This window comes from Monodelphis domestica, chromosome 6 (assembly GCF_027887165.1).
Source record: "Monodelphis domestica isolate mMonDom1 chromosome 6, mMonDom1.pri, whole genome shotgun sequence".
In the NCBI taxonomy this organism is placed as follows: domain Eukaryota; kingdom Metazoa; phylum Chordata; class Mammalia; order Didelphimorphia; family Didelphidae; genus Monodelphis; species Monodelphis domestica.
The window spans coordinates 43,730,583-43,752,409 of NC_077232.1; the positions used below are offsets into that span (position 1 = coordinate 43,730,583).

The 21,827-nt window shown below is 35.6% G+C and overlaps 1 protein-coding gene across 3 annotated transcripts in view; it reads left to right on the forward strand.

Annotated features, from left to right (window-relative positions):
- The window catches only part of CCDC73 (coiled-coil domain containing 73), a 182,688-nt gene that overhangs the window by 135,412 nt on the left and 25,449 nt on the right, over positions 1-21,827 (forward strand). For all 3 annotated transcript variants that reach the window (XM_056801974.1, XM_007497222.3, XM_007497225.3), the window contains exon 12: positions 13,575-13,679. In XM_056801974.1, coding sequence (XP_056657952.1) covers positions 13,575-13,679 — 105 coding nt within the window. The remainder of the gene's footprint in view (positions 1-13,574; positions 13,680-21,827) is intronic.

Genomic DNA, 21,827 nt, shown 5'->3' on the forward strand with positions numbered 1-21,827 from the left:
CCACAGTGTATCAGACTCTGTGTACATTGTTCTCCTAGTTCTGCATCATTTCCTAGAGGTCATTCCAGTTCACATAGAAATCCTCCAGTTCATCAGAATGTAAGCTTTTCGAGGGCAGGAATAACTTTAAAATTTTTGTTTTCCACATAGTAGGCACTTTGTAAATGTTTGTTGAATTGAATGCTTAAGTATAAAAGAAGTATGTTTGTGAAAGAAGATTGCTTTAATATGTTTTTCTTTTTTCTTTTTCCTTGATTTATTTTCATGATCTCTCTTATCAGCAACAATGTAGACGTAAAAAAAAACAAGCCTTTGTGTTCTGTCTTTGAATCTATACTGTATCTTGATCCCAAGGCAGAAGAGCAGTAAGGGCTATGCAATGGGGGTTAAGTGACTTGACCAGGGTCACATAGCTAAACAGTACCTGAAGCCACATTTGAACTTGGGACCTCCCATTTCTAGGACTGGCTCTCAATCCAGTAAGCCACCTAATGGGCCCCCAGCATAGCCTTTTCATAGCATTCATTATAGGAACTGCCCAACAAAATGCTATTTTGTTGTGCTTGTAGATGTCATAAAGTTAACCTTTTTTTGGGTTTGTGTCCTAGGTATCCTTGGATTCATAAAATTTCCCTATTGCTGGTACCTTCTTTTGTTTACTCATTTTTAACTTTAATTACTGTATGGAGATTTTTTTCCTCTAAATCTAGACTGTGCACTTCTGAGGTTGGAAGGAATGTGGGACTTTGTTTATTCCTGATCTGTATTATCTGGTATTCTATTGCAGCTTCCTCTTGGTATTAAGCATTATAGACTTCAAGGATTTCAGGAGTTAGAGGGAACTTTTAAAGTGATGAATTCACAGGTCCATTTGATTATTTGATGCAAATAATTTTCCCATTTTCTGATTTTTAAATCTCGTTTGGTTAAAAATTTCCCTCATGCCTATAGTTACTCTTATTAGGTTATATTATATTGTATAATTATTATAATTGTTTAATTAAAAAATTATGTGAGAGACTTCTGTGCTAAGATGTCTGCAGTGTAAAAGGAACTTCACAACTCTTCCCACTACCAATCACAACAAGGCATCTCAAAAGGACAAAAATCAAAATCAGATGAAGAAAGGGGCACTGCTACGGGGTACAGCCTTGAAGGTAGGCAGGGTTTGGACATTCCCATGCTATAAGGGGATAAAATTACACCTACCAAAGTGTGAACTGATTACCTCTCCCCAACACCACCTACTGGGGTAAGAGACAGAGTGAGGGCTGGGTCAAGCTCTAAATTTTCAGGAGCTGGCTGAGGGTATAACAGTCTTACCTCAGAGGACAGTGCAAAGGTTTGGTGGTGAAACTTGGAATCTGAGGCTGAAGAGTGTGGAGTGTGGGAGTGAAGATAGCTCAGAGATGGGCTGCCCACAGCAGACACCGTGGAGACTTGAAAAATAGCCTCAGGGCAAAACCCACTCTGTAGCTTGATGCACAGAACTGACTAACAGCCTTACTCAGACTCCTGGCAGGGAAAAGAAGAAAAAACTAACATAGCTATGGCCACCAACACCCAAGAACTACAATCTACAACTATCAAAAAAAAAATAATAAAAAGCCTCTGGCCCTGGATAACTTCTATGGAGAAAAACAGCAGGTTACAGAGGTGACAGCAGATAGCAACAAACAAGAAAACACATCCAAACCTTCTAAAAAAGTGGAAATTGGTCACAAGATCTTGAGGAATTCAAACTGGAGTTTAAGAACCAATCAAGAAAAATGGAGAAACAATGGGAAGAAAAGTGGGAGAAAGAAATGCAAGTAATTCAAAAGGAAACTAACAGTTTTAAAGACAGAAACTCCCACTTGGAAAAAAACACAGAAATCACATGAAACAATAAGCAAATTATAGACCAGAATTGACCTGCTGGAAGCCATGAAAAGCAGGTTAGACTAAACCAAAAAGGAAAATCAAAAGGTCATAGCTGAAAACCAGTCTTTAAAGACTATAATTGGGCAAGTAGAAGCTAATGATCTCACAAGATATCAAGAATTAATAAAGCAAAGTCAAAAGAATGACAAAATAGAAAGAAACATGAAATATCTCATTGAAAAGACAACAGACCTGGAAAACAGGTCCAGGGGAGACAATTTGAGAAATCTGAGAAAACCTAGAAAAAAACAGAAGCCTTGACATCATATTATAAGAAATTATCCAAGAAAATTGCCCTGATTTTCTTGAACAAGTGGGAAAAATAGACATTGATAAAGTCCATAGATCCCCCTCTATATTAAATCCTCAAAAGACAAACCCCCAGAAATATAATTGCCAAATGCAAGAGCTTCCAAACCAAGAAGAAAATATTACAAGAAGCCAGAAAGAGACAATTCAGATATCAAGGAGCCCTAGTCAGGATTACACAGGATCTGGCAGCTTCCACACTAAAGGACCACAAGGCTTGGAATATGATATTCAGAAAGGCTAGAGAATTGGTCTACAACCAAGGATCACCTACCCATCAAAACTGACTATATACTTCCAGGGGAAAGTATGGGTATTTAACAAAATACAATATTTCTAAGTATTCTTAATGAAAAGATCAGAATTAAACAGAAAATTTGATGTCCAAATATAAAACTCAAGAGAAACATGAAAAGGTAAACAAGAAAGAGGGAAAAAAATTTTAAGGGCTTCAGTAAGGTCAAATTGTTTATATTCCTGTATAGAAAAATGATATTTGTAACTATTTTCACTATCATAGTAGCTAGAAGAATTATTCATTGGTAGAGGTTGGGATACTAAATAGTTTAAGATGATATGTAAAAAAAAAGGAGGAGGAATAGAATAGAAGATGGCACCAAGAGAAACTTGAAGGAAGAAAAACTAGGATACATTATACCACATAAAGAGGCTCATGGGAGGGGGAAGGGAAGCATACTATTATAAGAAAGAGAGGAAGAGAGTGCTAACAGGTAATACTTAAACCTTACTCTCAGTGGAATCAATCGTTAGAGGGAAGAGTATCTAGGTCTATTGGGATATAGAATTCTATCTTACTTGACGGGGAAGTTGAGAGCAAAAAAACAAGGGTGGGGAGTGTGGTGGGGAGCACAAAAAAAGGAGGGAAAGGGAATTTAATTGACCCTAAAAATAATAAGAGGGGAATAAAAAGGAAAGGGCCAGAAAGGGAAATAAAATAAGGGTGGGGATTAGGGGGAGTGATTAGAAGCAAAGCACTGGTGTAGAAGGAAATAGTGAAAGAAGAAAGGGCAGGACTAGGAGAGGAAATCAAAATGTTTGGGAATACACAAGTGGTAATCATAACTCTGAATGTGAATGGGATGAACTCACCCATAAAACAGCAGCAAATAGCAGAGTGGTTTAGAATCCAAAATCCTACCATATGTTGTCTGCAAGAAACACACATGAGGCAGGTAGATACACACAGGGTAAAGGTAAGAGGCTGGAGCAAAATCTATTGTGCAGCACCTGAGAAAAATAAAGCAGGAGTTGCAATCGTGATATTTGACAAAGCCAAAGTAAAAATAGATCTGATTAAAAGAGATAGGGGAGGTAATTACATCCTGATAAAAGGCAGAATAGACAGTTAGGAAATACCAATATTCAACATGTATGCACCAAATGGTATAGCATCCAAATTTGTAAAGGAGAAATTAGTGGAGCTCAAAGAGGAAATATATAGTAAAACTATACTAGTGGGAGACCTGAATCTTCTTCTATCAAATCTAGATAAATCAAACCAAAAAATAAATAAGAAAGAGGTAAGAGATGTGAATAATATCTTAGAAAAATTAGAATTAATAGATATGTGGAGAAAAATAATAGGGACAAAAAGGAATACACCTTCTGTTCACATTCACAAAGATTGACCATGTACTGAGACATAAAACATTGCAAATAAATGCAAAAAAGCAGAAATAATAAATGCAACCTTTTCAGATCACAATGCAATAAAAATCTTAATTAGTAAGGGTACATGGAGAAGCAAATCAAAAATTAGTTGGGAATTAAATAATATGATTCTTCAAAATTGGTTGTAAGAGAAGAACTGGATTTAGTCTGCCAGCAGAAAAGAGAGAAGCAGATCTTGCAAGCTGGAGAATTCTGCAGGAACAGGAGAAGGACAGGAAGGAGAGAGAATTCTGAGAAAAGGGGATGAAGTGGGCTGATGTGAACAGTTGGAAAAGATTTTTCTCCTCTTGGAAAAGCTACCAGTAAGGTAGACTGGGTGGATCTCTGAAGCAGCACTCATCTCCTCCTATGAAAGCTTTACCCAATACCCCAAGTAGAAAACTAAGTGAATAGGATTTCAACTAGAAGAGACCACTAGAAGAAAGATTTCCTCCAGATCCCCTAAAGTCCTGGACTGGTTACAGTTGCCAAGGCAGCTAGAGAGCCAGGGCTTCTTCACTAACTGAACCAAGGGGGTCAGGTCAGCAAAGCCTGATCTGCCAGACTTTTGGGAGAAGGGGTTTCAGTTATTCTAGGGACCCCCTGTTCCCTCTTCCCTTCTGCCTCATTCCTAATCTAATCTGCCATATCCCTTGCCTTGTTCCCTTAGAAAAAACAGTTTTAATAAGAACAAGTGACTGACTCCATCACATCTAGAGAGACTTGAAGTTGGGAGGAGGGAAGTGACATTCTTCTCCCCAGGGAGAAAGAAGCTAATTGTATCAAGCCTGTTTAACCACAGACTCTGAGAGAACAGAAGTTAAGGTCTTGAAAGGCAACTAGAGTGGGGTTTCTCAGGGAGAGCTGAGAGGGAAGACAATCCATCCTCTATCTCTCTACTTGCCTCTACTTCATCTTTACCTCACTCTGGTCCTGACCCAGCAGGGAGGGAAGACTCCATTCTCTCCCTGTCCTCATATTACAGTTGGTTAAAGAAGAAATCATAGAAACAATTAATTTCATTCAAGATAATGACAATGAGGAGCCATCATATAAAAATCTATGGGATGCAGCCAAAGCAGTATTCAGGGGAAAATTTATATCCCTGAGTGCATATATCAACACATCAGAGAGGGAAGAGGTCAGTGAATTGGGCATACAAATTAAAAAATTAGAAAGATAAATTTAAAATCCCCAGATAAAAACCAAACTGGAAATCCTAAAAATTAAAAAAGAAATTAATACAATTGAATGTGAAAGAACTATTAAATTAATAAATAAGACCTAGGAGCTAGTACTTTGAAAAAAAAAACAATTAAATGGATTTAAAAAAAAGAAAGAAGAAAACTAAATTAGCAGTATCAAAGATGAAAACGGAGACCTCACCTTTAATGAAGAGGAAATTAAGGTAATTATTAAGAACTATTTTGCCCAATTATATGGCAACAAATATGGCGATCTAGGTGATATGGATAAATATTTACAAAATAATAAACTGCCTAGATTAACAGAAGAGGAAATAGAATACTTTAATAATCCCATATTAGAAACAGAAAATCAAACAAGTCATCAAAGAACTCCCTAAGAAAAGAATCACCAGGACCAGATGGATTCACAAGTGAATTCTGTCAAATATTTAAAGAACAACTAATCCCAATATTATACAAAATATTTGGCAAAATAAGCCAAGATGGAGTTCTATTGAATTCCTTTTATGGCACAACTATGGCACTGATTCCAAAGCCAGGCAGACCAAAAACAGAGAAAGAAAACTACAGACCAATCTTCTTAATGAACATAGATGCAAAAATCTCAAATAGAGCAAGTGATGATGAGGGTTATTCATTATGATCAGGTGGGATTTATACCAGGAATGCAAGGATGGTTTAATATTAGGAAAACCATTACCATAATTGACCATATCAACAAGCAAACCAACAAAAATCACATGATTCTCAATAGATGCAGAAAAAAGCCTTTGACAAAAATACTCATTCCTATTGAAAACACTAGAAAGTATAGAACTAGAAGGGCCTTTCCTAAAAATAATAAACAGTATAGATTTAAAACCATCAGCAAGCATCATCTGCAATGGGGCTAAATTAGCAACCTCCCCATTAAGATCATGAGTGAATCAAGGATGCCCATTATTACCTCTATTATTTAACATTGTACTAGGAACACTAGCAGTAGCAACTAGAGAAGAAAAAGAAATTTAAGGTATTAAAATAGGCACTAAGGAGTCCAAGTTATCACTCTTTGCTGATGATATGGTGGTCTACTTAAAGAATCCTAAAGAATCAACTAAAAAGCTAGTGGAAATAATCAACAACTTTAGCAAAGTTGCAGGATACAAAATAAATCCACATATATCATCAGCATTTCTATATATTTCAAACACAACTTAGAGAAATTTGCCAAGACAAACACAGGAATTATATGAACACAACTACAAAACACTTTCCACACAATTAAAATGAGATCTAAACAATTGGAAAAAACATTAATTACTTATGGGTAGGATTAGCCAACATAATAAAAATGACAATCCTACCTAAATTCATTTACTTATTTAGTACCATATCTATCAAACTACCAAGAAATTTTTAAAATGAATTAGTAAAAACTGTAACAAGGTTCATTTGGAAGAACAAAAGATCAAGAATATTAAGGGAAATAATTGAAAAAATGTGAAGCCTGTAAAACCCAGTAGAGAATTTTGGGAGACTGTCAGCAAAATGAAAGCAGTGGTCTCGTAAAATAAATAAATGAATGAATGAATAAGTCACTTAATAAATAATATATCTGTTAAAAAAAGAAGAAAATGTGAAGGATGGAGGCCTAGCAGTACCAGTTGTTAAGCTGTACTGTAAGGCAGTGGTCATCAAAACAATATGGTACTGGCTAAGAGACAGAAGGTAGGATCAATGTAATAGACTTGGGGTAAATGACCTCAGCAAGATAGTATATGATAAACCCAGAGATCCCAACTTTTGGGACAAAAATCCACTATTTGATAAAAATTACTGGGAAAATTAGAAAACACTATGGGAGAGACTAGGTTTAGATCCACATCTCACACCCTATACTAAGATAATTTCAGAATGGGTGAATGACTTAAATATAAGGAAGGAAACTATAAGTAAATTAGGTGAATATAGAATAATATACCTGTCAGATCTATGGGAAAGGAAAGATTTTAAGACCCAGCAAGAGTTAGAAAAAAATTACAAAATGTAAAATAAATAATTTTGCTTACATTAAATTAAAAAGGGTTTGTACAAACAAAACCAATGCAACCAAAATTAGAAGGGAAGCAACAAATTGGGAAACAATCTTAATTACAAAAACCTCTGACAAAGGTCTAATTACTCAAATTTATAAAGAGCTAAATGAATTGTACAAAAAATTAAGCCATTCCCCAATTGCTAAACAGGCAAGGGACATGAATAGACAGTTTTCAGATATAGAAATCCAAAACTATCAATAAGCACATGAAAACGTGTTCTAAATCTCTTATAATTATAGAAATGCAAATCAAAACAACTTTGAAGTGTCACCTCACATTTAGCAGATTGGCTAACATGACAGCAAAGGAAAGTAATAAATGTTGGAGGGGATGTGGCAAAATAGGGACATTAATGCATTGCTGGTGAAGTTGTGAATTGATCCAACCATTCTGGAAGGCAATTTGGAACTATGCCCAAAAGGATTTAAAAGATTGCCTGTCCTTTGATCCACCCATAGCATTGCTGGGCTTTTTCCTGTAAAAGTTAAAATTAAATCTCAATAATAAAAACAATGCATTTTAGAGGTTTATGAAATGATCATTAGAAATCAAAGAATAAAGAGGATACAAAATAAAGACCATGTGCCAATGGCTGATCAGCCAGTTCAAACATCCTCCTTACCACCACCAAACTTGGGATTGGAAGTAAAGAGATGGGACCTTCCATGTCCCTGCCTTATATCCCCTATCTATAGGAAGTATGTAATGACAGGAAGTCAGTGGCCTCCTAGGAAATGTAGTTCTCTTTTAGATAACATATTTTCAATTATACATTATTCAAAGAGATCATAAGGAAAAAGACTTGTACAAAAATATTTATATTTGCCCTCTTTGTGGTGGCAAAAAATTGGAAAATGAAGGGATGCCCTTCAATTGGGGAATGCCTAAACAAATTGTGGTATATGTTGGTGATGGAATACTATTGTGCTCAAAGAAATAATAAACTAGAGGGATTCCATGTGAACTGGAATGACCTCCAGGAATTGATGTAGAGTGAGAGGAGCAGAACCAAGTGAACATTGTACACAGAGACAGATACACTGTGGTACAATTGAATGTAATGGACTTCTCTACTAATAGCAATGCAATGATCCAGGACAATTCTGAGGGACTTCTGAGAAAGAACACTATCCACATTCAGAGGAAGAATTGTGGGAGTAGAAACACAGAAGAAAAGCAACTGCTTGATCACATGGTTTAATGGGGATAAGATTGAGATGTAGACTCTAAACAATCACCCTATTGAAAATATTAATAAAATAGAAATAGGTCTTGATGAATGACACATGAAAAACCTAATGGAATAGCTCATTGTCTATGGGGGGAGGGGGCTAAGGGAGGGAATGAACATGAATCATTTAACAATGGAAAAGTATTCCAAATTAATTAATTAAATAAATATACTTTTAAAAATGATGTGAACCTTTATATTTTAGTTGACACTCTATTTTTAATTTATTACGGTATTTAAGATGCTAGTTAAAAACTAATTTTTGCAAACACCTTTCTTTCATTTAGTATTATTGTGGAAAATTCAACTATAGCACAATTAAGTGGGTTTAAAATTTTTTGAGTGTCCAGTTCCAAGGATGAGTAATTAATAATTAGTTCTCAACTTTATCATTTGCATTTGAGTGCACAAGGAAATATGCTTGGCTCTGGACTATTTAATATTTTATCATTGACTTGTTAGGATACATCACACATTACCCTTTAACTTCTTCCTGTGCTTTTTTCTATATAAGCTCTCTCATTCTATAGTTTAGTTTCACAAAAATAAATAAATAAATAAAATAATCCCCTTGTAGGCAACATTTTGTTAGGTTTAGTCTGTGATATCTCATGTCTTTTCCTCCACCATCAGTGATATTTGATTTTGTCTCTCACCATTTTCTCCTTATGTACTTTTAGAAAGAAATCTTTTAAATTCCTCTATTTTTGTTATTATTATTGTTGTAACTAACCCTATAAGGTATTTTCACTTTTGTACTTTTCTCCCCTTTTTTCTGGATTTTCATTACCTGTGCTTTCTTGGTTGCTGTTTTTATTTGCCCTTCTTGAATTGCAATTGTTTGGGGAGTTTGCAAAGCAAATAATTTCCTCAGGTTGGGTTTCTTTGTAGGTATGCTTCAACTGATTTAACATCCATATTTTTTTAATAATGATTAGTCCCAGGTTGCAGAGAATGTTAACTTGGTTTTCATCCTCAGCACCTTTGCTCTCCACATTCCAATCCTTTTTGTACTTTCGGGTGGGAATAGAATACTCCTGTGTTCATCAACTTCCCCCATATTTTTATTCCAAATTTTATTTCCTTCTTTCTATATTTGAAGGTCTTTCTCTTGATCACTTGAAGTATTTGTTGTTAAGTCTTTAGAAGTGTCAAATTTTATCATTATTTGTCTTGGAATTTGCATCAGAGTGTCTTTTTTCATTCTTTTCATTCATTTCATCATTCTTTTGATGAACATCTTGTTTTCTGTAATCCAAGGTTCTAGGAAGTTTTCTTGTATTCTTTTTTGTATTGTGGTGTTTAGGACTTTTGACTTCTATTCTTCTGGAAAACCTATAATCTTTAAGTTGTTTGTGCATCTTGTTTTCAAGATTCATATGTTTTGTTTGCATGGAGATCATCAGCTTTTCACTTCTTTTATTTGCTTCCCCATCAGTTGCTCTCTTTTTTGCATCTTGGTAAGTTTTATCACCAAGATCATGTTTTCTATTCTTCTCTTTTCTCTGCTGTGCAAGCTATAAATTCTACTTTCACAATTCTTTTTTTCTCTCTTGAGTCATTTCATGCTCTTTTGGGAGTCTATAATGTCCCCTACATTATCAGATATACATTGATTTTATGTTGTCTTGTAATATATGTTTGTAGATATGTCAGCTTGCTTAAATGATCTGGAGACCACATTCCCTTCTGTTATTAATAACTTCTCTGTTTGTTTGACTGCTCATGCTCAAGGTCTTTAAGTTTCTTTCACCTGACATTTTTGGAAATTTATTTTTCCCTCATATTCTTCTATTACTCAGTTTCTGTCTCTTTTCCTTTTGATGGGGATAAGACTTCAAAACTGTCTCAGCTTCCTCTTTCATATGAGTTATTTACTTTTCACTGGCCTCAGTCTCTGTCTCAGGTGACTTCTGGGAGAACAGTATTAGCCTAAGAGGAATGCCAGTTCTGTACTTTTGACTTGGTTGATACCTACACATACTCTGACATATGATTTTATTTCCTTCTGTTCTTCAGTTCTTTTTTAGAGCAGTGTTTCAGCACAAGATGCTGTCCTGCTGACCTCCCAAGCAGAGTAGGCTTCAGGCTTTTAACTTTCCATGGATCAGATAAGGTGGAGTATACTGGATTTTATTGTATGTTGGTGGATCAACCTATTCAGCCCTACCAGAGATGGTAGTGACCGATGATGAAGGAAGTACTGAGTGAAAATATTAGAGATTAAGAATTTGCCTTCTTTGTTACTACTTCATAAGGTTTTATTTTGTTGGAGTTTTTGACATCTTGGGCCATGAAGGCACCAGAAGTTCCCTTAGTTTTTTGCATAAATCCCATTTTTGAACAAGTTTGAAAATTGTGAGGACCAGAGAAAATGTTTAGTTTTCCAGTAGCCATGTGTCATGGAAATTTTATTATTCACTTGGATAAAATTAAATTTGCAGATGAAATGTGGGTGTTTCATTTTTGTCTTTGCTCAGCATATACTATAGTGCCTTCATCTTAGTAGGCACTTAATAAATGCTTGTTGATTGAATGGTTGATTGGGAGGGTTAGTAAATGTAATAAATGACAGTCAGGATCCAAAAATATATTGGCAGGCTAGAATATTGAGGGTGAATCTAATAATATAAAATTTAATAGAGATAACTCTAGAGTATTACCCTTGTGCTGAAAATCTTCTTCACCAGTGAAGATGGGTATGGTGTGGTTATATAGTCCTTTGTATGAAAAGGATCTTAGTAAAATGAAAGGTTGATTGTAAACTAGCATTATGATATAGTGACTATATACCTTTAGGCTGTCTCATGAAAGGTATCCTGTTCAAGACTAGAGGTGTGATACTTTTCCTGTACTTTGCCCCAGGCATACTATACATGGAGGACTATGTTCAATTCAGTTTTGGCCAATACATTTTAGGAACAGCATTGATAACTTGAAGAATGAGGGTCCAGCATCCAAGATTTTAAGAACATGCCATGCAAGGAAGTAAAAGGCAAATTTAGGTTTGATGTGAGTAAAAACATTTTTATAAGTAGTGTGAACCCAACGTGGAATGTGTGCTGTCACCACCTCATCCTCACTGTAGTTCTTCAAATCACGGGTAGATGAGACCATTTGTGTATTTTGGAGTAGGGATGCTTGTTCAGGTTTGTTTTGAACTGGACGCTCTGTGATTCCTTCCAGTTTTGAAATTTTGGGGTTCTGCAAAATCTTTGCTATATCCCTTTGACTTCATATTTAAACTCCTCAATTTGGCATGTAAATCTCACTATAACTTGGCACTTGACATACTAATCCTTATAGCCTTATGTCATATTACATTCCTTGATATGTTCTACATTCCTGCTGAACAATTCTCTGTCTACCTCTCTCAGTATGTACTGTACTCTTATGACTTCATGCCCTTTACTCATATTTTTCATAATCCTGGAATATCCTCCTTCTGTTGAATTCCTACCCAAACTTTTAAGTCTCTAATTCCACCTTCTTCATGAATCATTTCCTGATCTCCCCAAATGGAACCAACATTTCCTTTCAAAATTCACCTATCATTTTGTCCATGTACATGTCACTTACATGTAAAATTTTAAAGATTCGTTTTTTAAAAATTTGAATTCCATTTTGTCCCTCCTTGAGAAGGAAAATAATTTGATGTCGATTATACATGTGAAGTCATGCAAAACATATTTTCACATTTATTATGTTGTGGAAGAAAACAGATGTAAAAACCCAAGAAAAATAAGGAAAGTAAACAAAGGATGCTCTATTCTTTATTCAGAGTTTATCAGTTCTCTCTGGAGGTAGATAGCATTTTTCCTCATGGGTCCTTTGAAATTGTTTTGGATCATTGTCTTGATCAGAATAGCTAAATTTCATAGTTGATCTTCCATATAATACTACTATTACTATGTCTAATGTTCTCCTGGTTCTGCTCAATTCTCATATAAGGTCCACATAAGATCCAAAACCTTCTTAGGTTTTTCTGAAACCCTCATGCTCATCATTTCATATAGCACAGAGTTCATATACTACATTTGTTTAGCCATTCCTCGATTAATGGGCATCCCTTTAATTTGTAATTCTTTGCCACTACAAAAAGAGCTGTGATAAATATTTTTGTACAAATAGGTCCTTTCTTCTTTTTAAAAATCTCTGGGATACAGATTTAGTATAGTGATATTAGTTCTAAATTGTTCTCCAAAGTGGTTGGATAGTTCACAACTGATAAAAGTACATTAGGGTTTCAATTTTTCCATATTCTCTTTTATAGTTTGCCATTTTATTTTTCTATCAGGTTAGCCAATCTGATAGATGTGAGAGGGTATCTTAGTGTTGTTTTAATTTCCATTTCCCTAATCAAGTGATTTAGAGCCTTTTTTCATATGACTTCATGGCTTTGATTTCTTTTTCTTTTCTTTTTTTAAAACCCTTACCTTCTGTCTTGGAGTCAATACTGTGTATTGGTTCCAAGGCAGAAGAGTGATAAGGGCTAGGCAATGGGAGTTAAGTGACTTGCCCAGGGTCACACAGCTAGGAAGTGTCTGAGGCCAGATTTGAACCTAGGACCTCCCGTCTCTAGGCCTGACTCTCAATCCACTGAGCTATGCAGTTGCCCCTTTGATTTCTTTTTTCTGAAAACTGCCTGTTTGTATCCTTTGGCCATTTATCAATTGGGGAATAGTGCTTTGTTTTCATAAATTTGGCTCAATTCCCTATATATTTGAGAAATGAGGCCTTGATCAGAGAAACTTGCTATAAAAATTTTCCCCATTTCCTATTTTCCTTCTATTTTGGCAGCACTAATTTTGTTTGTGTAAAAGCATTTTTTCATATAATAAAAATTATACATTTTACTTCCTATGATCCTTTTTAATCTCTTATTTTTGCCACAAACTCTTTCCCTTATCCATAGAACTGACAGATACATATTCCCATGCTCCCCTAACTTATCACCCTCTATGTCTAAACCATGTATACAATTATGTTATTTTGGTATGAAATATTGGTCTATGCCTAGTTTCTGCCAAACCAGGCAAACTAGAAAATATTTTAAAGAAACTAAAAAGAGTTTAATGAAAGTTAATTTTGATAAAATACTGTTTATTTTTTAAGTTTTAAAATTCATAATATATACTCTTTATTTAAAAGGGCATCATCAGTTCTTTTGCACATATTCAGCAATTACTTCAGCGACAGACTCAAAATAATATCAGAATGGAGGCAGAGTTGAAGGCACTGAAAGACAATAATCAGGTAAGATTTTTATTTATTATGCTTCCTTGCTAATGAACTCTGTCCTGTTTATAGACAAACATATAACAAATTCAGAGATCCTTTTGGATTTTAACATGGTATGATGGTCTCCATACCCAATTTGCTCTTAGTGACTCAAAAGCAGACTTTTATTTCATCATCTAGGTCATTTATCAACATTTTAAATGTCAGGAGGCAGCATAACAATAGTGGAAAGAGTTCTGCAATTGGAGCTGGAGGTTGAATCTGCCTTGCTCCTTATGATTTGTGTCACTATAGGTAAAGAACTTCACCCCTCTGGGTTTGTTCTTATCTATAAAAGGAAGGGGTAGGTTTAGATGACCACTAAGATCCTGCTCTCAATCCCAAATTGTTTAGTTTCTAAATTATTAGTTTAGTTAAACTAAATTATTTAGTTTAGATGAACACTTTGGGGAATATTTTTCTATTCATTACATCTCATCACAACCATGGTATGTTTTAGATCATTTCCTGACTTTCTACATATATATTCTTTATGGCTATTTTATCAGGACAGACTCAAAGGCCAGAAAGTGAATTTTCTGTTTTTGTTTCAGAAGGAGATTGAATTATCAAAGGGTTAATTTATAAACACTTAGGAAAGGAAAAGGATCACTGAGATTCAGGATGTTTATTAGAACAAGTTTTGCTATCCTCAGTGCTTATCCTTTTGTAATAGGGTTTGTACTAATGGCACACCAGAGGAATACTTAATTTCAGCGAGGTCTTTCACTACTGAGTTTCTCATGCATGCTATTTTTCTAGAAGAGAACATGGAGTGACCTAGGCTGGATAATAGGAGAATTAGTTGAGTTCACTGGTGAAGAGTCAAATCCAAAGTGTTTTGATTAAGAAATCAATTTCACCCTGGAGGGGGATGTCTAATAGAGTATCCCTTAAAATTATAAGATTCTATCATTGACTTTATTCTATTCAACTTACTTATCAGTGGCTTGAATGAAAGCATAGATAGTATCCTTTCAAATTGGCAGATGGCCTGAAGATGTGAGGTATGGAAGGGAAATTGGAGGGAAAAGGTAGGGGAAAAAGGAAGGAAGGTAGCCAGATCACCCCAGCCCCAGGAGGGAAATTAACCTGAGCAGAGCCTTTTAGAGGTAGGCTTTCTTCTTAACTATAACTAGGCTAGGGAATTAAATTAATTCAAGCCAGACTGTAGGGCTAGTTAGATAGGTTTATTTGAGCTAGGAAAAGAAAAGTTTGGGAAAGCTAGAGAAAGTTTGATCTCTGGCAGACCAGATTGGCTCTCTAGGTTCAAAAAGTCAACTGCACAAATGTACAATAAGGACAATAAGTAGTTAGTGAGAATTTTATGTAAAAACAATCTGGGAGTGTTAGTGCATTTTAAGCTTATTAAGAGTCATATATCAGATTAAAAGATCTTAGGTTGCAGTAATAAAAACATTCTCCCAAGCAAAGGATATGGTAGTCCTTAGTAAAATCACATCAGAATTATTTTGGGACACAGGTTAAATTATGGGAATTATAAGGGGACAGATTTTGTTCAATATAATTCAAAACTAACAATTATCTAAACTTCTCTGCTGACCTCTAGTCTCTCAAACTGGATATCCAGTAAACATCTTAAACTCATTGTCTTTTCCCCTAAACTCCCACCTGCCACTACCTCCTTCCTTCCTCATTATTGCAGAGGAAAACATCATCTTTCTAATCTCTCAGGCTTGCAATTTAGGAGTCAGTCTTGACTCCTTCCTCTCTTTCAGCCCCCCAAATCCAATCCATTGCCAAAGACTGTCTATTTTACTTTGCAGCATGTCTTGCATATATACTCCCTTCTCTCTTCGGACACTGCTACTATCCTGATGCTGGCCATCATTACTTCAGTAGTAGTGGTAGTCTCTCGGTGACCAAGAATGACGATTGTCTTTGTGCAGTTTCATCTACGGTGTACCCTCATGTGGCTTTGGAGTCCAAAGGCTGAGGCGCACAGTTGGTGGCACACGGGGCCTGGGACGCCAGTTGTTACGGGAGGTGCAGTTGTGGCCCGGTGTCGGCATTCACGCGCAGCAGCAAGACGTCGACATCATTCATCTTCAAAGGTGATGGCGACATGGTGAATGTGGGTTCGCCAGCTGCTTCTGTCAGAGGCAGCGAGTTCTAGTTGCTTTGGTGTCATGCCAGCCCACTTCAAGTTGGACTTTAGCTGATCCTTGAATCTTTTCTTTGACCTGCCTTGTTTCCCGAGTCCAGCTGACAGTTCCCCATAGAATACCTGTCTTGGTATTCGCGGTGGGTCCATGTGGACGACGTGTCCAGACCATCGTAGCTGGGTTTTGAGGACCAGGACTTCGATGCTGGTGGAGTTGGCTCTGTCGAGGACTTCCTGGTTGGTGATTCGGTCCTGCCATCGGATCCTCATGATGGACCGGAGGGAGCGTTGGTGGAATTGCTCCAACTGTTTCATGTGCTTCCAGTACTGTGTCCATGTCATTACTTCACAGTGGACTATTGCAGCAGCTGCTGGTGGGCCTGCTTACCTCCAATCTCTCTCCACTCCAGACTATCCTCCAAAGTAATTTTCAGAAAACACAGGTCCAATCATGTCACCCCAATACTCAAAACTCCAGGGACTTCCTGTCACATCTAGGATCAAATACAAAATGCTCGGTTTAGCATTCAAAGTCTTTCATAATCAAGCCCCTTCCAGTATTTCCAGATTTCCAACAATTCCCTCCTTGCTGTGTACTCTGGCCAGTAATACTGGCCTCCTGACTTTTTCACAAACAAAAACATTCCATTTCTCAGTCCTGGACATTTTCTTTGACTGTCCCACATATCCCTAGATTTTTCTCTTGCCCCTTCTAGGTGCTTAATAAATGTTTTCAATTGATTGTCTTGAAATGATCTGCCTCAAGTGTAGGGAATTCCCCAGTACTCTGGAGTAGATATGTAAACAGAGATGAGGTGACTCCTCCTGATTTCAGTAGAGGACCCTGAGCACTCTAGTCAAAGGTTCCAGTATTCATCTTGTCTACTTTGCTTATTTTCTAGATGAAGCAGTTGAGGTCCTAGGAGGTACATTGACTTGTTCAGGGTCATACTGTAAGTTAGAAGCAGATGCCCATGCCAATACTGTCCCCATGAAAAGATGCTGGGGAGATTTCTCCTCGACCTACCACACTCACCTCCCTAGGGGAGCATTTTTCTTAGTCAGTGACACTCCGATGATTTCTCTTGAACTGCATGGTATTCTTGTTGCATTCCATAGCCATAAGTGTTTAAACTTAGTACTAGGAAATTGTATTATACTCTGCTTTTATACAGGAGTGATTTGGCTCTCGTTGTTGATGGCAGATGGGGCTTCAGAGTCATATAACTATGAATATCCCTGTCTTATATAAACCAAATGCATCTTTCTTGGTCCAGCACCCCTCCAGAAGCATTGATAGGCTTGTGTAGTAAGGGATATAATAATATATTAATGTTGGAATAACACTGTGGATTGTGCTGTCATGTGTCTCAAGTGTTTTGCTCAAAGGGAACTCTAATTCCACCTGTACTAAAAGGGGTCATTACTCTTGATAATAGCCTACTGTTTCCTGGTGCTCTGCATCCATGCTGCCATCGATCTTGCTTTTTTAGCCATTCAGTTTAGTAGTGCTGAGACATAAATCCTCACGATGGATAACACTTTACTCAAATTTTTTTTAAATTGTAAGTTTATACATAACTATGTATACTACTACAGACGCTAAAGAAATCCTATGTATGTATTCTATATATTCTATATATATGGAACTAATTACAGTTATCAATTATGTTTTATAAATATAGTATTCATTAAGATAATATATAATAACAGTTGCTAAGTAAAACTTGTAGTAAGTTATATTTAGACTTTTACAATATGAAGTATAGCATATTGGCTGTTTTCTCAAATAATTCATAAAGATAAATCATCTTAAATTTAATGCAGCTAAACTCTTAAAAAATGTAACAGTCATCAATAAGCACATGAAAAAGTGTTTTGAATCTCTCATAATTAGAGAAATTCAAATCAAAACAACTCTTGAGTTCAACCTCACACCAGCAGATTGACCAATATGACAGCAAAGGAAAGCAATGAATGCTGGAGGGGATGTGGCAAAGTTGGGACATTAATTCATTGCTGGTGGAGCTGTGAACTGATCCAACCATTCTGGAGGGCAATTTGGAATTATGCCCAAAGGGTGATAAAAGACTGTCTGCCCTTTGATCCAGCCATAGCACTGCTGGGTTTGTACCCCAAAGAGATAATAAGGAAAAAGACTTTTACAAGAATATTCATAGCTGCGCTCTTTGTGGTGGCAAAAAACTGGAAAATGAGGGGATGCCCTTCAATTCGGGAATGGCTGAGCAAATTGTGGTATATGTTGGTGATGGAATACTATTGTGCTCAAAGGAATAATAAAGTGGAGGAATTCCATGTGAACTGGAACAACATCCAGGAAGTGATGCAGAGCGAGAGGAGCAGAACCAGAAAAACGTTGTACACAGAGACTGATACACTGTGGTACAATCGAATGTAATGGACATCTCTACTAGTAGCAATGCAATAATCCAGGACAATTCTGAGAGACCTATAAGAAGGAATACTATCCACATCCAGAGAAAGAACTGTGGGAGCAAAAACACAGCAGAAAAACATAGAATCGGTCACATGGTTCAATGGGGATATGATTGGGGTTTTTTACTTTAAAAGATCACTGTACTGCAAATATGAATAATATAGAAATAGGTTTGAATATGATGCATGTATAACTCAGTAGAATTGCTTGGAATAGCTCTGGGAGGAGGAAGGAAAGAGGTATGGGAAAAATCATGAATCATGTAACCATGGAAAAATATTTTAAATAATTTTTTTTAAGTAACAGTGGGAGCAGCTAGGTAGCTTAGTGGATGAAGAGCCAGGTCTAGAGATGGGAGGTCTTGGGTTAAAACCTGGTCTCAGATACCTAGCTGTGTGACCCTGGGCAAGTCACTTAACCCCAGTTACCTAGCCCTTACTGGTCTACTACCTTGAAACCAATACTTTGTATTGATTCTAATCAATATAAGATAATTACAAAATACAAGGAAGGTAAAGGGTTTTGTTTTCTTGGGGTTACCATTTAAAAATATATGAGGCAGTATAATTTGTAACCTAACAATAATATAATACACATGATTTGTTATAAATATGTAATAAATAGGCTTATTTAAGAGAAACAAATTCTCACATTAGCTATATACAAAAATCTGTCCCATCTTTTTTCCCTTTCCTCCCACCAGAAAAAGCTGACAGTAATGTTTTAAGTTCTTAATTAGAACATTTCCCTTAATAATATTTATGACTTCTGACCTTCTTTATTATTATTTTATTATTCCTGACTTTGATTTCTGAAATTCATAGGACATAGTGATTGTATACTTGACAGTGATTATGAGCCATATATATGTATGTGTATAAGTATGGATATATATATTTAAACATGTATATCTATGATTATATATGAGATGAGATGGAAAAGAACAATCTGAGATCAGTAATTATTCATTCATAGCATACCTGGGAAGTTTATATTTTGTCTTGTCAAAAATAGAGTTTGATTTGCATCTTTCCATTATAATCAATTAGAATACTGTAATACAAATGCAGTAAGATAATTATACATAAAGTTTCAAAGCACATTCACATTGATGATAGCATGAGAGCTTCAAAATAATCCTGAGATAAATTGAGCAGTTATTACACTTTATAGATGGGAAAACTGAGAGATTAGGCAACTTTTCTATGATCATAGAATTATTAAGCTATGGAGGTGGGTCTTAAGCCTAGATCTTTGGATTTTAAAAGCTTAGCACTATAGGAATATTTAATTATAGACAAGATAGCTTGATTTCTAAAACCTCAACAATGGTAATAGTACTCACCAAACTATATGTAGAATCTCCCTGAGACTGCAATTATTTTTAAATTTGCTGTGCCTTTTTAATTCTGGGGAAGGGTAGTGCCCAATTTCCTTCATTTACAAGGAGAAATAAGAAAATATCAATCACAGAAAACTGCTCAATTACTAATGAAATAATATACAAAATTGTACTAGGAGGGTTCTGTTCACGTTGATATTTTTGCTAACAAGTTTGGCTCTGAGCATCCATCTTCCTCCTTCATTGTTTTGCATTGTGTCAATGAAACACAAAACATGGATCTGGTCTCCCTTTTTTTATAGAGAGCTGAGTTCTGGTTGGTGGCCACAGATTGCTGCAATCATCTGGGCCAGCCACCTATCAGATGCCATTTCTTGCCAGGGAAAATACACAGGAAAGTAGAAATAGATCAGTATAAATCTATTCCTATTTAGGAAAAAACAAAACAAACAGTTCTAAGTATAACACACAGCAAATCAACATATACAAAAGGCAGAAACTTGACTAAACGACTTTTTATATGATGGTCTTTCAAAAAATGATCAAGTCAGGAAATGTTATCCAACTCCAGAGAAAGAACTGTTTGAGTTTTTCACATCAGTGTATTTACAGTTTTATTTGGGGCTTTGGTTATGTATGAGTTTGCTCTTACAGCAAAGACCAACAATTCTTTTACAACAATGGAAGTGGGTTTTGCATGAGAATAAAAACAAAAATTAAATAAGGCAGGTAATAACCATTTCTGCAAAATAAGACTTTTATTTTTTATTTTTTTTTTACAAAGTGTATTTTTGTTTTACAAAGTGTATGCTTGTTGATGGTTTTAAATGTGACTGCTAGTTGTTCTCTAACTGGTGGATTGATGGCAGACACTACTACTCCTTCCTACCTATCTCCCATTTACCTTCTTAAGATTTCTACTTCTACAGTGACAAGAAGGTGTTATTCCAGAACAATGATAGCAAGCCTAAGAAACATAGTCTACTTTAGTACTGAGCTCAGGGCATTGGAGGTTAAAAGCAAGTTTTCCAATTATGCCTACCTCTTTGCTCTTTTTTTTTTTTAACTGAAAAATGACTCATAATGACTCAAAGCCTCATGTAGGTTACTATTCCAAACAAATTTCCTATAATTTCTCTTTTTATCTGCCTCTTTGCTTGGCCTTTCCCTGAGAGGCTAGTTAGTTCAGCTTCTGCCTTAAAAGTTCCTTGCTTTGACTCCAGACTTAACTGACTTTTATTGCAGGCAAAATGATTGCTATGCCATTTGTAAGCACTTTTGGATGTTTCTGTATGAAATCTGCTGTATGGTTGTTAGCTATTATTAAAACATCACACAGTCATGTACTATTGCTTAATTAAATAGGAGCTATGGTATATTCTCCCACATATCCCTCCTAGATTTTCATATGTATAATGATGTACCCACTATCTTCGAAAGTACAGTATATTGCCTTCATATTGTAAAGTAATTGTGAGGGTGTGATTATACACCTGTTAAAATCATTGTTAAATAGATCAAGAAATTTTCCATTATTATTTATACCTAGAAATGAAGAATAAAACACATTGTTGGATAAAAATACATATTGGACATTCTCCTGAAAAAGATGCAGTGAAAAGAAATTAAAGTATCCAGTTGTTCAGATTGTTAGCTAGTAAATGTTTATGGAGTACCTCATGGACCTGAAGAGTTTCATGTCAGGTTATTATAGCCATGATCCTTTTGTCTTTATTTGACTAAAGTGCGTCACAGTTTCGACATTCCAAACATACCTGGGACATGGGAAGAAATTCTTGTTTCTAATTTATAGAAGCTAACTTGATAAATATGGCAGTAAAGCAAACATCAAAGAAATCTTACTGTTATTGGCAGCACTGGTTTCATAGCTTTAGAAACCTTGGCTGCATATTTTAATTTTTAGTGCCTTTTTGTATGATTTTCTTTCATGAATCAAAATAGGTTAAATATACATGATAAAAATTTTAGACTTCTATGAAACACCAATAAGTTTGAAATTGAGAAATTATAATTATGTCAAAAGGGATTTTTGGTCATTTGAATATGAGAAAATGTTATGGGATAGTTAAAAATTTTAATTTTAGGACAGTTAGTTTGGAGTATGCTACATTTCATATTTCTCAGCTCTGGACTTTATAATACTTTTTCAGCACATTAAAACTTATGCAGTGAAACTGA